We start from the raw sequence: 13,819 nt of genomic DNA, 5'->3' as shown, positions 1-13,819 counted from the left end.
GTTTCAAAGGCAGGAGTAAACGTAACTCCAATACTCTGGGTAAAGCCTGCGAATTCATCTCTGTAGCTCTGGCTGCCTCCTCTGTGCATGGGTGTCAACCCAGCGGATTGGTCAAGAACAAGAAGAGTCAGTTGCCTGACCTCACGATCTCCACAGAGCTGAACTCGATCACTTAACTAAAAAATGAAAACAGTGAATACTTATTAAACCAATATGGTCGTTTCATGACCTGCTCAGTTTCATTACTTGATTATCTAAACATTAATTCACCAATGAGTGGTTGGTTCAGTGGTTAATTACCTAGAGAGACTAAGCCACTATCTCTATGGAACAGCCCAGCAAAAAAAAAAAAAAAGGTTATCTGAATTAAAGCATAGGGTCAGGATGCTAAAAGGATACACTCAGTAAATATCTCTGCAGAGCCCGTTGCATCCCTGGCACTGCTTTAGGGCACAGCAGTGATAAATAGGAATACAGTTTCTTTTCTCATGGGCTTATTTCCTAGTGATAGGGAGAGCAGACCAACATTTCCCTTTGGGGGTTGAATTGTTTGCTAAAAAAATGAAAGGAATTTGTCCTGATATGCTTGATGTCCTTTAAGGGAAAAAAAAAAAAAATCTGGGAAGTCTGAAATCTAAAACTATCCCCACGCTTACAAATCTTCCTCAAAACTTGTCCAGTACAATATTGTTAAGAAGTATGCTGAGATGCTCCAAAAGGGTCACTCCAAAGGTAATTAACTTCCAAGATCCTTCTATTATATAACTGCAAAATTAAAAAATACATATGGTGATTTTATTTTGGTTCATACTACTGTATTTCCTTGTATGGCAGCCATTGGGATCAAGCTGTATCTTTGCTATGTAATTGTACATTCATTTTGCTGTCCTCCAGTGCCTAATTCAGGGCTTTGCAGGTTATGGGCACTCTGTAAAATGTGATTAGTAATCAAAATGTAGGAAGTCATAGGAATAAGATGGGGGTGCTCAATTAAACCCCACAAGGCACACAATAAATACTTGTTAAATATAATAGAGCATAAACCTATTCCATGAAGTACTGACTCTTGTTGACCAAAACTAACGTTTTGATGGAGAATAATCCAGCATATTCATTTAGATGTGGAAAACACTGACTTTCCAGGAGAATGGAGTTTACCATTTAGGTCCATCTTAATTTCCAACAGTTTTAATTGTTTTCACAGAGTTAATTGATTTATGCAATTGCCTCTTGATGAGTGGGATCCCTCCCTAATTTTCATTAGAAAATTTATGCACAATGTAGCTGATACAGAGGGGATGAGCCACTGGACTATGTTATAGTCCAATAAAGAGAATTGCTTCTATGTCATCCTTAGTTGTCTGGCATATATTCGGAATGACCCAGAAACATAGGGAGAAATTAATTTTTAAATGAGATCAACAGGAGTCAAAAAGGTCTCAGAAACCTGTGTTGGGTTCGGATTGTCCTCAACTGCTGTCTAGACCCTCCAAAGTTGACCTTGCTCACCTGCCGGGGTTTCTCCAAGTTTGCTTCACTCTGGTCATGACACTCAGTCTTTGACAATGTCAAGTTAGTTACAATGAAGGCAAGACAGAGCCCATTGAGCTTTAAGACTTAGCATCCAACAGCTTGGAAAAGAGTCCAGAACATCCATGCTTCAGGGATAATGGTGCTGCCAGGCAATGTGTGACATGTCGTGTTTTTTAAAAGACATCTATGGATAATTGTCCTGAAGGAGACAATTGCTTCCCCATTCTTGGAGCAAAGTGGCTTCTAGGTCAAAACTCATGCTCCCATGAAAATAATTAAGAGAATGATAGCTTTGCAAAGTTATGTGGGCATGTTTTTCTTTTTCTTTTTTTTTAACCAATACATGATATACAGCTAGGAGGAACACTTGGGCTACGTAAATCAAGTGATTCTGGGCATTTCTCTTGATGTTTCACTTGAGGAACAGAATATCTGAAAGTCAGCAAAGCCCTAGAAACCACAAATTCTTGAGCATAATATTCAGACAAAACTGATCAAATTTGCAGAGTAGGTGGACAGGGGAATCAGAATGATTGTTTTGTATCACAGAGACGAAACAAGCAACCATCTGACTCTTTCACTGTTAGACTTACTGATCTCCTGCCATGTTAGACACAGAGTTAGATGATCTGGGACTCATCGAAGCTTGAGTTATATGATTCTTTAGAAAAATAAATGTGATGATAATACATGCAGGGCTTTTGTGTTTGCTTTAAGAAACTGAGCATGCACTATTATATACAGGTCTCGATATCCATGAATGGGAAAGGTACCTTGCACTCATCTACTATGACTGAGTTGTGTGCGGCATAAACACACTGGTTTGAGTTGCTCTCCCTATGGTTCTTCAAGTCATCATAAATGGACTGAGTCTTGGTCATTTCAATATCTTCATGCACTCGGTGCTGAGAGTCAATGGTGTCCAGCTCAGACTTGGAGAGGTGATAGACAATCCCAGCCCCAAAAGAGTCACCCACAACATTGACAGACGTTCTCATTCTGTCCCTGGAGACAAAGAACAGAACACGCTTAGTGAGGAAGCAGTATGATGTGAGGGTTGAGAGGTCAAGGTCTGGACTGGAGAGCCCTGGGGTTGAGTTCTAGCTCTATCTTTCACTCTGGACTTGTGACTGGCCTGGACCAAGTGACTTCACTTTCATGAGCATTGATTTCCTTGTTTGTCAACTGGAGATAACAATCGTACTTCTCTCATAAGCTTGTATGAAAATTAAACGAAATGATGTACATAAATTGCTAGCAAAATGTCTAATGAAATGGTAAGCCCAATAAACAATGGACTCTCTAGAGTCCATGAGAAAAGAAAGGAGGCAGGAAGGAGGAAGAATTAGAGGGAAACAATGTCCAGTAGTCATGTAGTCATGAGAGGTGGACCATAAAGAAGGCAGAGTGCTGAAGAATTGATGCTTTTGAACTGTGGTGCTGGGGATGACTCTTGAGAGTTCCTTGGGTGCAAGGAGATCAAACCAGTCAACCCTAAAGAAAATCAACCCTGAATACTCATTGGAAGGATTGATGCTGAAGCTCCAATACTTGGTTACTTGATGCAAGGAGCTGACTCATTGGAAAAAACCCTGATGCTAGGAAAGATTGAAGGCAGAAGGAGAAGAGGGCGACAGAGAATGAGATGGTTGGATGGCATCACCGACTCAATGGACACGAGTTTGAGGAGGCTCCAGAAGTTGGTGATGGACAGGGAAGCCTGGCATGCTGCAGTTCACGGGGTCTCAAAGAGTCGGACATGACTGAGCAACTGAACCAAACTGAACTGAAAGGCGTGCAGCACCAGTAATCAAGTTTGAATCCTCTTTCTTTCATTTTGCTTCACATTCTGTGTACATGCTAAGTTGCTTCAGTCATATCTGACTCTTTGCAACCCCATGGAATGTAGCCCACCACACTCCTCTGTCCATGGGATTATTCTGGCATGAATACTGGAGTAGGTTGCCATTCCCTTCTCTAGAGGATATTCCAGATCCAGGAATTGAATCCATGTCTCCTGCACTGCAGGCAGATTCTTTACCATCTAAGCCATTCATATATGATGGGAAATTCAATGGACATGAACTTGGGCAAACTCTGGGAGATGGTGAAGGACCGGGAGGCCTGGCATGCTGCAGGCCACGGGTTCACAAAGATTTGGAATGACTTGGTGACTGAACAGCAACAACAACGTCCAGACCTCAGAATTAGTACCCAGACAGCAGCCATTTCTAGTTATGTCCAGCAAGTCCTCTTGATTTAAACTGTTCGAAGAGTCCAGATTACCTCTACTTATTTATTAATTTTTTGTGAAAGAATAACCACCTATGAATTCCCTCATAATAGAATTTTATCTTTTTTGTAAGGATCTCTGCCCAACACACACATACACACAGACACAGCTGTTGGGTAAGACACCCAGTCACAATTTCCTCCCTGACTAATATGTGTAGTGACGATGTGCCCTGAAAAAAAACCAAAATACTTTCTCTTGCTCTTTCTGTTAATCTGAAAAAAATAAAATCTTCCAGAGGGCCTCTTGAACCAGGAAGGACTGAGAAAAATCCTTCCTCAAATCTGTTTCTCAAGTTCTGACTTGGAAAAAATAGGATGGCTCATAACACTCCCTCTCAAAATGTCAGCATCGGGAAAACTAATTAAGTTCTTAAGAGTAGGTTGTAATCTCTCACCCATAAGTTAAAAACAGTGTGAAGAGTCCTTTTGACCAGATTTGTGAGATACTCAAAGTTCTAAAAAAGAAGGATGCTGGAAAATCACAAAGAAAAGAAAAAGGAGTTTAAGTAAAAATGCTACCGAGACATCTTAGCCCAGCACTTTAGCATTCGATTCAAAATTTAAAAAAAGAAATAAAATGAGGATACCAGAAGTGGTTTAAGGCAAAGTGGAAACCTTAATTGGTTCTTGGAACAAAAGCTTAAAATAAATTCTACCTGCTCTGATCAAATCTATTTCTCATGTAAAGTGAAAGTCACTCAACCATGTCTGACTCTTTGCAACCCCATGGACTGTATGTAGCCTGCCAGGTGCCTCTGTCCATGGAATTCTCCAGGCCAGAATACTGGAGTGGGTAGCTATTCCCTTCTCCAGGGGATCTCCCCAACCCAGGGATCAAACCCATATCTCTTACATTGCAGGAGGATTCTTTATCATCTGAGCCACCAGGGAAGCCCAAGAATACTGGAGTGGGTAATCTATCCCTTCTCCAGGGGATCCTCCCAACCCAGGAATCGAACCCTGGTCTCCTACATTGCAAGTGGATTCTTTACCAGCTCTGTTACCAGGGAAGCCCGGTCATTATGAAGTTGCAGTAGAAGGAGTCTGGCTTGGTTCTCTTGCAAGGAGCTTGGGAGCCAGCCGTCCTTCTGGTTTCGAGCAGGAAGATACTGTCCATGAAAAAAATACAGATCACAGCCCGCTTCAACTCTCAGGGACATCTCTATATCTGAGAAGGTTCTTGCTCTCCCTTCTGTTTAGAGAATCTACCTCAGAGTGATAGTCTTAATATGAATGAAGACTGGGTCTTGAGGTCATCTATAAGTCTCAGGCACTTGACATGGAGATCACTAAGAAGCCCCAATATAAGGAGATGAGATGGAATTATGTAGTAAGAAAAAGCCTGGGACTTCCCAGGTGACACAGTGGATAAGAATTCGCCTGCCAATGCAAGGGACACGGGTTAGATCCCTGGTCTGGGAAGATCCAACATGAACCCAAGAAACTAAGCCCATGAGCCACAGCCACTGAGTCCCAGGGTCTAGAGTCCATGAGCCACAACCACTGAAGGCTGCATGCCTAGAGCCTGTGCTCTGCAACAAGAGAAGCCATGGGATGAGAAATCCATGCAATGAAGTGAATAGTAACCCCCACCCCCTGCAACTAGAGAAAGCCTGCATTCAACAACGAAGACCCAGAGCAACCAAAAAGAAAGAAAGAAAGGAAAAGCTTGGATTCTGGAGGCAAGCTAACTTGGATTCAAATGCCAGCTTTTCCCTTTACTTGTTGGACAACCCTGATCATACATGTTTGTGAGCCTTGGTTGTCTCATCTATAAAATGGAAATAATAATAAAAAAATGTTCCTTACAGAAGGGTTGTTGTGAAGATTAAATAAAATAACATAATTCTTAGAATAGTTCCAGACATTTACTGAGAACTCACAAAATTAATTATTGCATGTTGTATACTTTTACTTCTAATAGAATTATGGTGAAGATTAAATAAGGTAATATCTATAAGGTATATTCCTGTTCACATAAATGTGAGCTACCATCATTACTGGGCTTCCCTGGCGGCTCAGATGGTAAAGAATCTGCCTGCAATGCAGGAGACCTGGGTTTCATCCCTGGTCTGGGAAGATGTCCTGGAGAAGGGAGTGGCTACCCACTCCATTATACTTGCCTGGAAAATTCCATAGACAGAGGAGACTGGAGGGCTACTGTCCAGGGGGTTGCAGAGTCAGACACAACTGAGTGACTAACACTTTCGCTTTCATACTATTACTGTTAATCTTATTAAGTCAATTGTTATACTCTTTTGGCACCTCCTAGGTAGACCATCCAAACATGCCTGCTTAAGTTACTGTCTCCCTTTGAAACATCAACCCTATTTATAGGCCAGTTCCTAAGGCGGCACTCCCAACTAACCAGCTGAGTTATTTATTCCTCAGAGAGTTGTAGTCTACTTTGTCGTTTTTCAACTATACTTCCCATCCCTCTTGGCCTATGCTCTGCACTCCTGGTTAACTGTTAATTCTGAAGAGAACTAAAGCCTCCAAGAAGAACGCTCTGAATACCCACTCATCTCATGGCCCAGAAGAATCTGTCTTATTGGCAAATAGAGGGACCAAAGTAATGGTGGTGGTGATGATCACAGTTGTTGTTTAGTTGCTAAGTTGTGTCCAACTAGTTGCCATCCCATGCGACCGGGAAAGCCTGATGATGATGCTGAAATGTGGTGATTCCTCACATTTATATGAATAGGAATACACTTTATAGATATTGCCTTATTTAATCCTCACCATAACTCTATAAGAAGGACTATTATCCAAATTTAAGAGATGGAAACACTGAGGTTGAAAGAGATTACGTGGCTTTTCAAAGTCACACCCCCTTGTAGAGTCACAGAACCAAATCTGGACACAGGCAGTGTGACTCTAGAATCTACTGTCCACCATATGACACAAAGCACTCAGGAGCCAGACAGCCCTGATTGGAAAAATGGCTAAGTTTGAAAGTGGTTGCTGCTAAGTCACTTCAGTCGTGTCCGACTCTGTGCGACCCCATAGACGGCAGCCCACCAGGATCCCCGGTCAAGTGGAAACAAGATAAGAATGTGGACTCTAATACTTGCTGAGCTCTTTGTTATTGGGTTGGCCAAAAAGTTCATTTGGGTTTTTCCATACTATCTTATAGAAAGATCTGAATTACTTTTTGACCAACCCAATGGTTTATTGATTCATTCAACAAATACATAATGAGCATTTTAGTGTGTGCACTATGCCAAGTGTCCAAAGAGTAAAGAACAAGAAAAGATCCTTCCTATGCTCTCTTTTCTGTGAAAACTCACACTCTCTTTACTTGTCTGTATCCTCCACTAGAATAAGATAAATATTCTAATAGGAATAAGTACTGGATGTTCTTGGGTTTTGTAGGCAGGGCACTTTATTTACACTGGGGTCTCACCAATGGCTGGAATTGAAGTGTCTTGAGTTAGGCACTAAGGGTGGATCTGAGATGATGAGCTAGAGAGAAGAGAGAACTAATACGTGTGAACTCTAAGAGGTAGGTACTCTCAGGAGCATTCAGGATGGCTAATGAGTACAGTGGGAGTGGAAGGAAAGGACTGACCAAATCACATATGGCCTTATCAGTCAAGTGCAAGGCTTAGGACTTTACCCCAAGTGTGACAGGAAGGGAAGCATCACACTTGTTTCACTATAAAGAATGGCAAGACTGAAAAAGCAGAATCTGCTTAATAAAGATAGATACAGAGAAGATCTGTAGATCTTCTCTGTGGTAGATACAGAGAAAGATGAACCTGAGAGACAGTTAGATAGCATCACTAACTCAGTGGACATGAATCTGAGCAAACTCTGAGACAGTGAAGGACAGGGAAGCCTGGTGTGTTGCAGTCCATGGGGTCGCAAAGAGTTGGACATGACTTAGCGACTTAACAACAAGAAGCAGGAGACAGAATTACAGGACTTGAGGACTGATTGATTACGGAAAAGAAACAAACAAAAAGAGTCGAGAATTCCTCTCAAGTTTCTGGTTTGGGCAACCAAAGGACAAGGCTACCACATGTAGGGGGCATGACTGGTTGGGAGGAAAAAGATTCTGGTGCCAGAGTAAATGTGAGGACTGCGACCCAGCCAATGGGAAATGTCCCGCAAATGACTGGGAACATGGAGCAAAGGTCAGGACAGATATCTGAGCTGCAGGTAGTGAATGAAGAGTCAACCCCTAAGGAGGCCATGGGTGAGTGCCAAGGCAGGTTCAGTTCATCCTTGGAGAGAAAGTAAAGTGAATCAAGCAGATAATCTAGTCCTGAGGAAGACAAATAATCTAGTCCCTGAGGAAGACAAAATAGTTAAGGAATGGGCAAAGGAATAAGAGCCTGCAAAGGTGGCAGGAATTTAGAAGAGGCTAGGGGAAGCACCCATGACTGCCTGGAGGTCGGGTAAGATGAGGAAAAGAAGTGCCTCTTGGCTTCAGCAATGAAGAGGCCATGATCAACCTGGCAAGGGTAGCTTCAATCCCCAGGCAGGGCCGGAAGCCAGCTCTCCACTGGAAGAAGTTTACATGAGAGGCAAGGAAGAGGGGAACACTGTGCAGAAGCACCTCATTCAAGATGCCTGACTGCGAAGCTGAGGAGACAGAACGGTAGAGGCAGGCAGAAGAGAGAAGTCTGGGTTTGCTTTTGAGGCCACCAGGGGAATATCTGACCGACTCTGGGGAAGTCCGACTCCAGCCAAGAGCGGGATACGGGGGTTTATGGCTCACATGTGGAAAATTTCTCCACAGACAAATGCTTTCATTTTCTCTCCCAACAGCCCCAATTGTTCATGAAACCCCACTGATCTCAGGAGGTTTTTAGGCTGCTTCGTACAAAGAATTTTAGAGTGATTCCTGTTATTCTCTGGTCTGGATATGGCATGTCCAGACCATGAGAAGGGGAAAGACGTGAGCTTTTAATTGAATGAATTCACAAAATGATATAGCTATTCTTTGGAGTTCCGGGAATGAAAACCAAAATGGGGACTTGATGACGCTCTTTCATGCTGAGGCACTGGGTCGGGTTTCTTGCAAGAAAAAAAATTGCCAAGGTGCTCTCTCTTTCTCCTTCTCTCAGTCTAAATTGTCTGGCAGGAGGATGGTGGGATTGTCTGAAAGTCTTATTCACAGAAGAATAGTCTGGCAGGAAGATGGTGGGATTGTCTGAAAGTCTTATTCACAGAAGAACAGATCCAGGGTCACGCACAATTCAACTTGTGCCTTGTACTGGAGTGAACCCTATGAAACTGCCGTTTTTATAAGTCTAGAAAGGCCAACCACCCACTCCAGTGTTCTTGGGCTTCCCTTGTGGCTCAGCTGGTAAAGAATCCGCCTGCAATGCAGGAGACCTGGTTCAATCCCTGGGTTGGGAAGATCCCCTAGAGAAGGGAAAGTCTACCTACTCCAGTATTCTGGCCTGGAGAATTCCATGGACTGTAAAGTCCATGGGGTCACAAAGAGTCAGACTGAGAGACTTTCACTTTCTTTCAGAAAGGCCAACTATTGGCCATTTCATATGAGCCAGCCTAATACTCATAGAAACAAACCATTGTGTCTGCCTCTCAGGATGTGGGTGCACAATGTGGCAGACGGGTCACCTGAGGCCCCAGACCTTGCAAAGGCTGGCACCATTCTGGGCATCGGAGGGCTCAGACCACATGCGATTAGGGAAGGCAGGAAGGAACCACAGGACACTGAATTTTGGATTTGAGCCTGGATTGCAATCCTGGCTCCAGCAGAGAAGGTTGTTTGGTTTTTCTGCTCAGTTTTCTCATTTGTAAAATATGGAAAGCAGTATCCACTTCCAAGCGTGTTGAAAAGATAACAACGGCTAACCCACAGAAGTGCTCAACCTCTGAGAAGTCTTGGACCAAACTGCCTATAAAAGCCTTCACAGAGCACCTGACCGAAGTTCAGTGCTCAGCCCTAACTGCATCACCACCCTCATCATTGGTCCAAGCACAAAGGGGAGCAAATCACTTCCTCTCTTATTCCTTCATAACGTCTTAGACGTTCCTCCTCTGTACCTACCTCTGTTGGGATTTTCTGACCACATCTGTCCCCATGACCAGACTACAAGCCCTTTCAGAGTGGATACCATGTTGTATTTGTTTATGACACGGGCAGGAGGGGAGGAGGGCTGGAAAGGAGGTAAGCGGGTATGTGAAGGAGGCAGGGTGGGGATGGATCATTGTTTAAGAAGGGGAAGCAGATTAACCCTAGAAAGAGAACTGCCTTCTGTTCACCAAACCTCTGGCTGGCTATTGCAGTGGTAAAAAGTTCGGACACTGGGTGAGATCTAGAAGAAGGAAGAGGGAGACACAGCCCAGATTCCCTTGCAGAGCAAAATGAGAGCAGTGTCTTGAGAACTGAGGAAAGACACAGAGGTGGAGAGTGAGGAGGACCAGCCAGGTAGGCAGAGACTGCAACTAAACAGGTGCAGGAAGAGATTCCCAGGGGTGGGGTACACCAAAGGATGTTTCAAAAAGAAAATAGATGCCTATTATTAAGTTTTTACTTTCCATAAATTATTATTCTGATACAAGAGAAACACGAGATAATAGGGGAAGAAAAAAAATTCCCTTCTTCCCTTCTAGACTCTTTGGCTGGTCTAATAATTAAATCTACATAAGAGATTAATGGGAAAATGTAATTTTGTATATGCCTGAGCCTTAATAAAATAGGAGACTCAAAGGCAGTCAGGTAATTGAGGCTTACATGCCATCCTGAGGGAAGGAAGGGGACAAGGGTCTGGGGCTTGAAAGGACAGGAAGACAGCTCACAGGAAGAGCAAATATTTGGTAAACAAATGTTTGCCCGGCCATGCAGATAAGCCTCTCCAGTGAAAAAAGTTCTCTCTGGTAATAGAGTTCTTCCTGGTATAGGCTTCCTTCTAAATCCTTTCAGTCAGTTAAGGAGGAGGAAAAAAGCTTGTCCTTAGTCTGATGGGTCCTGACCACTTTCGGCTTAAAATAAGCCACATGCTAACCAGCATTTTGGGGAGTCTCATATTCTGCTCCTTTTCAAGATGCAGCTGCAAGGAAAAGGAGATTTTTCTTTCTCATTTTATAGCTCTTCTGAGCTTGGCCCCTCCTCTAATCTTTCCATGAGTGTATATATATATATATATATATTTCTTTTGTAATGCATTAAAATGTGACCCACCTCCACCCCACTCCCTCGATGGGGAATTACACTGCGTTGAGTCAGGAACACTTTGGCAGGGGAGAGAAGGACTTAATCAAAAAGGGTAAGGCTGGCATGCTAAAGGATGACAAAAAAATGAAAGATGAGGTAAGATGCAGAAAAGAGGAGAAGTCAGTGGAAGTAGGAAATTGAAGCAAAAGGCTTAAACATAAACCTGTAGACTCTTCAGAGGTATGGTATGCATAGGAATTGGTTTTCTTTTCCACCAGACACAGAGCAGGGGTTACCTCAGCTAAGTGTGTGTAAATATGCATGTGTGCATGTCTTAAATGAGCTAATGAAAATGTAGATGGGCAAGCCTGGGACACCCAAGGAACAGCCAGATGGTCTGGGTTTAAATCCTACGTCAGCCCTTTAAGACCTACTAAATTGGGATATATTTCTTCGCTCTAAGCCTCAGTTTTCTTAAGTGTAAAACAGGGATAGTATTACTACTGCCTCATAATTTGCTGCAAGTTTTTAAACAAGTCCATGTGACACGTAGAGAACAATGTCTGACACTGAATTTTAGTTATCAGAGTCCGGTGTCCTCTTGATCTCCTTTCATTGAATGGATGCCCCCAATGTCAGCTGGAGCTCAGAAAAGAGTAGAGATGCTCACATACCACAGTCAGGAACTCCTGCTCCCGCTTCTCTACCTCTGCTCTGCTCCATTGCTTCTGGAGCTGAGGTCCCTGGATTGATCATCAGCATCCTCTGGGAATTTGTTAGACAAGCCACTTCTTGGGCCCCTCCCCAGATCTTCTGACTCTCCAGTAGGTTGAGTGCCTACTCACGTTTGAGAACCAAAGCTCTCTTCCCTCTGGGAGGCTAATGGGGGAACTTCAGGGTGCCCCCTGCAGGGTGGAGGCCCCCCTTAGGCTTCCTTATAAGGAAAGAACTCAACTATATCTCCAATGAGCAAACATGTCCCCAGAAACAATCTCATAAGCAGTCCTATGTGATAACCGGGCTGTAGGTCCACCTGGCTTTCCTTTTCCCACCTGTGGTCTGACTCAGTTATTTATCACCTTTCCCTGGTACTGGCTTCCTGGGTGGCGCTGGTGGTAAAGAACCCACATGCAATGTAGGAGACACACTGAGATGTGGGTTCAATCCCTGGGTCGGTCCCTGGCTGGTCTGAGGGCATTGGTGTTTACAATTAATTGATCATAGCCAGGTACAGATTTCTCTGGAGGAGGAAATGGCAACCCATTCCAGTATTTTTGCCTGGAAAATCACATGGACTGAGGAGCCTGGCAGGCTACAGTCCATGGGGTTGCAAAGAGTTGGACACGACTGAGTGACTAAGCAGGCAAGTCTGGTACTGATCCCCCAGTTTTCCTTCCATCCTGACGCCTTCACAGAGAGGGGGGATGTCAGTAAGGATTCATAAACATCTGCCAAGGACTCCTGACGCAAAGGGCTTCTTGGACCCTGGAGGAGGTTCTGATTTTACCAGCCCCTCCCATCCAGTGTTCTAGGACTCGGACACTTGCAGGGCCCAGAATCTTGGTTTTCACCATGACATTTACAGAGCAGCTAAGCCTGCTCATTGAAAATCATCCAGGGCTTGGCAGACAGTAATGTGGCTGGCTGACCTCCAGCAGTTGGCAAACGGCATGGCACATTAAATGTCACTGTGGGCTTTGTTTGGTTCTAAATTGAAAAATTGCTAGAGTTATGAAAGCTTACAAACCTCACAAACCTGGGGAGGAAAAGAAATGTCCTGCTTTTCTTTGTCTCCTGCACAGACTACATCACCAGGGAAAAACCAGAGCCCCCTGCACCCCTCTCTCAACCCATCCCCCTGCCCCACTCACACACTGAAGGGCATCCGACAGCCATGGAGCCCATGACCAAGAGTGTGTTTCCAGAACTCCTCTTGCTGGTGAGAAAGAATGTGGAACCGTTACTAATTCAAAGCAGATCTGACCTAGCTACAGACCCCTGCACACTTTCCCAGGATCCTCTACCCTCCCTTTCTCTTTGCTTCTGAAAAGGAATGTTCATGCTCATTTGTATATAAACATCCATCACCAGCAGAATCCTAGTCTGGGTCTTAAAACTGGAAGGGCATTCAAGGGCACAGGGGTCTAGACTGTGCTTTCAAGCTGGTAGGTTTACTGCTCCCATTGTCCGCATGACACAGTTGAATCCAGAAAGTAAGTACCTAGCCCACGGTCCTACCAGGAGTAAGTGCAGAGTTCAGACCCAGGCCTCTGGCTTTCTCCCCTTGATCACAGAGCCTCTTTCCCTCTGAGATCAGACCCCAGAACTAGAAGCGTGTTCTTCAATCACTCTACCCTTTCCAGCTGCAGCCTGCAATGACGTTTTCTCATATGCAATCTCATCAATAGAGTTAATCCAACCGGATCATCATGTTTTTGCTGTTGTTCAGCCAACTCCCTCCCGCTAGCACGTTTCACCTCCAGAATGAGGACACCTTGCTCTGGGGGCAGGTGTGAGCCTGGGAGCGCCCATTCGCTGACATTTAGGTCAGGAGGAGGCAGGGTCGTGCATGTTTCACGAGCTGACTCTCCTCCAAGAGGCTTGGAAGAAGATGACTGCCAGGAAGCCCAGCCCACAGTGGCCGATCCAAGGAGGCCGGAGGACTTGAAGCCTAAGAGTGGCTGAGACCTTCATTGTACCCTGCTTGTCCCCACTCAACCTCCTTGTTCTGTTTTGTTTTAATCCTGAGAGAGGGGGAAAAAAACAAGTCAGACAAAAAATTCTCTGGTTAGAATGTAGCACGAGGGGTGCCCCGAATCAGCCTGTTTTTCCCAACCTCTCTGATTCTGGACCCCT

The 13,819-nt window shown here is 44.2% G+C and overlaps 1 protein-coding gene across 2 annotated transcripts in view; it reads right to left on the bottom strand.

Moving 5' to 3' along the window:
• Positions 1-13,819, bottom strand: part of SLC1A2 (solute carrier family 1 member 2) — a 169,274-nt gene that overhangs the window by 11,261 nt on the left and 144,194 nt on the right. For both annotated transcript variants that reach the window (XM_027562667.1, XM_027562666.1), the window contains exon 10: positions 2,307-2,538. In XM_027562667.1, coding sequence (XP_027418468.1) covers positions 2,307-2,538 — 232 coding nt within the window. The remainder of the gene's footprint in view (positions 1-2,306; positions 2,539-13,819) is intronic.

Source organism: Bos indicus x Bos taurus, chromosome 15 (genome assembly GCF_003369695.1).
Source record: "Bos indicus x Bos taurus breed Angus x Brahman F1 hybrid chromosome 15, Bos_hybrid_MaternalHap_v2.0, whole genome shotgun sequence".
Lineage (NCBI taxonomy): Eukaryota > Metazoa > Chordata > Mammalia > Artiodactyla > Bovidae > Bos > Bos indicus x Bos taurus.
Note: the sequence above shows the minus strand (reverse complement) of the source record. Positions and strands in the feature narration are given on the sequence as shown.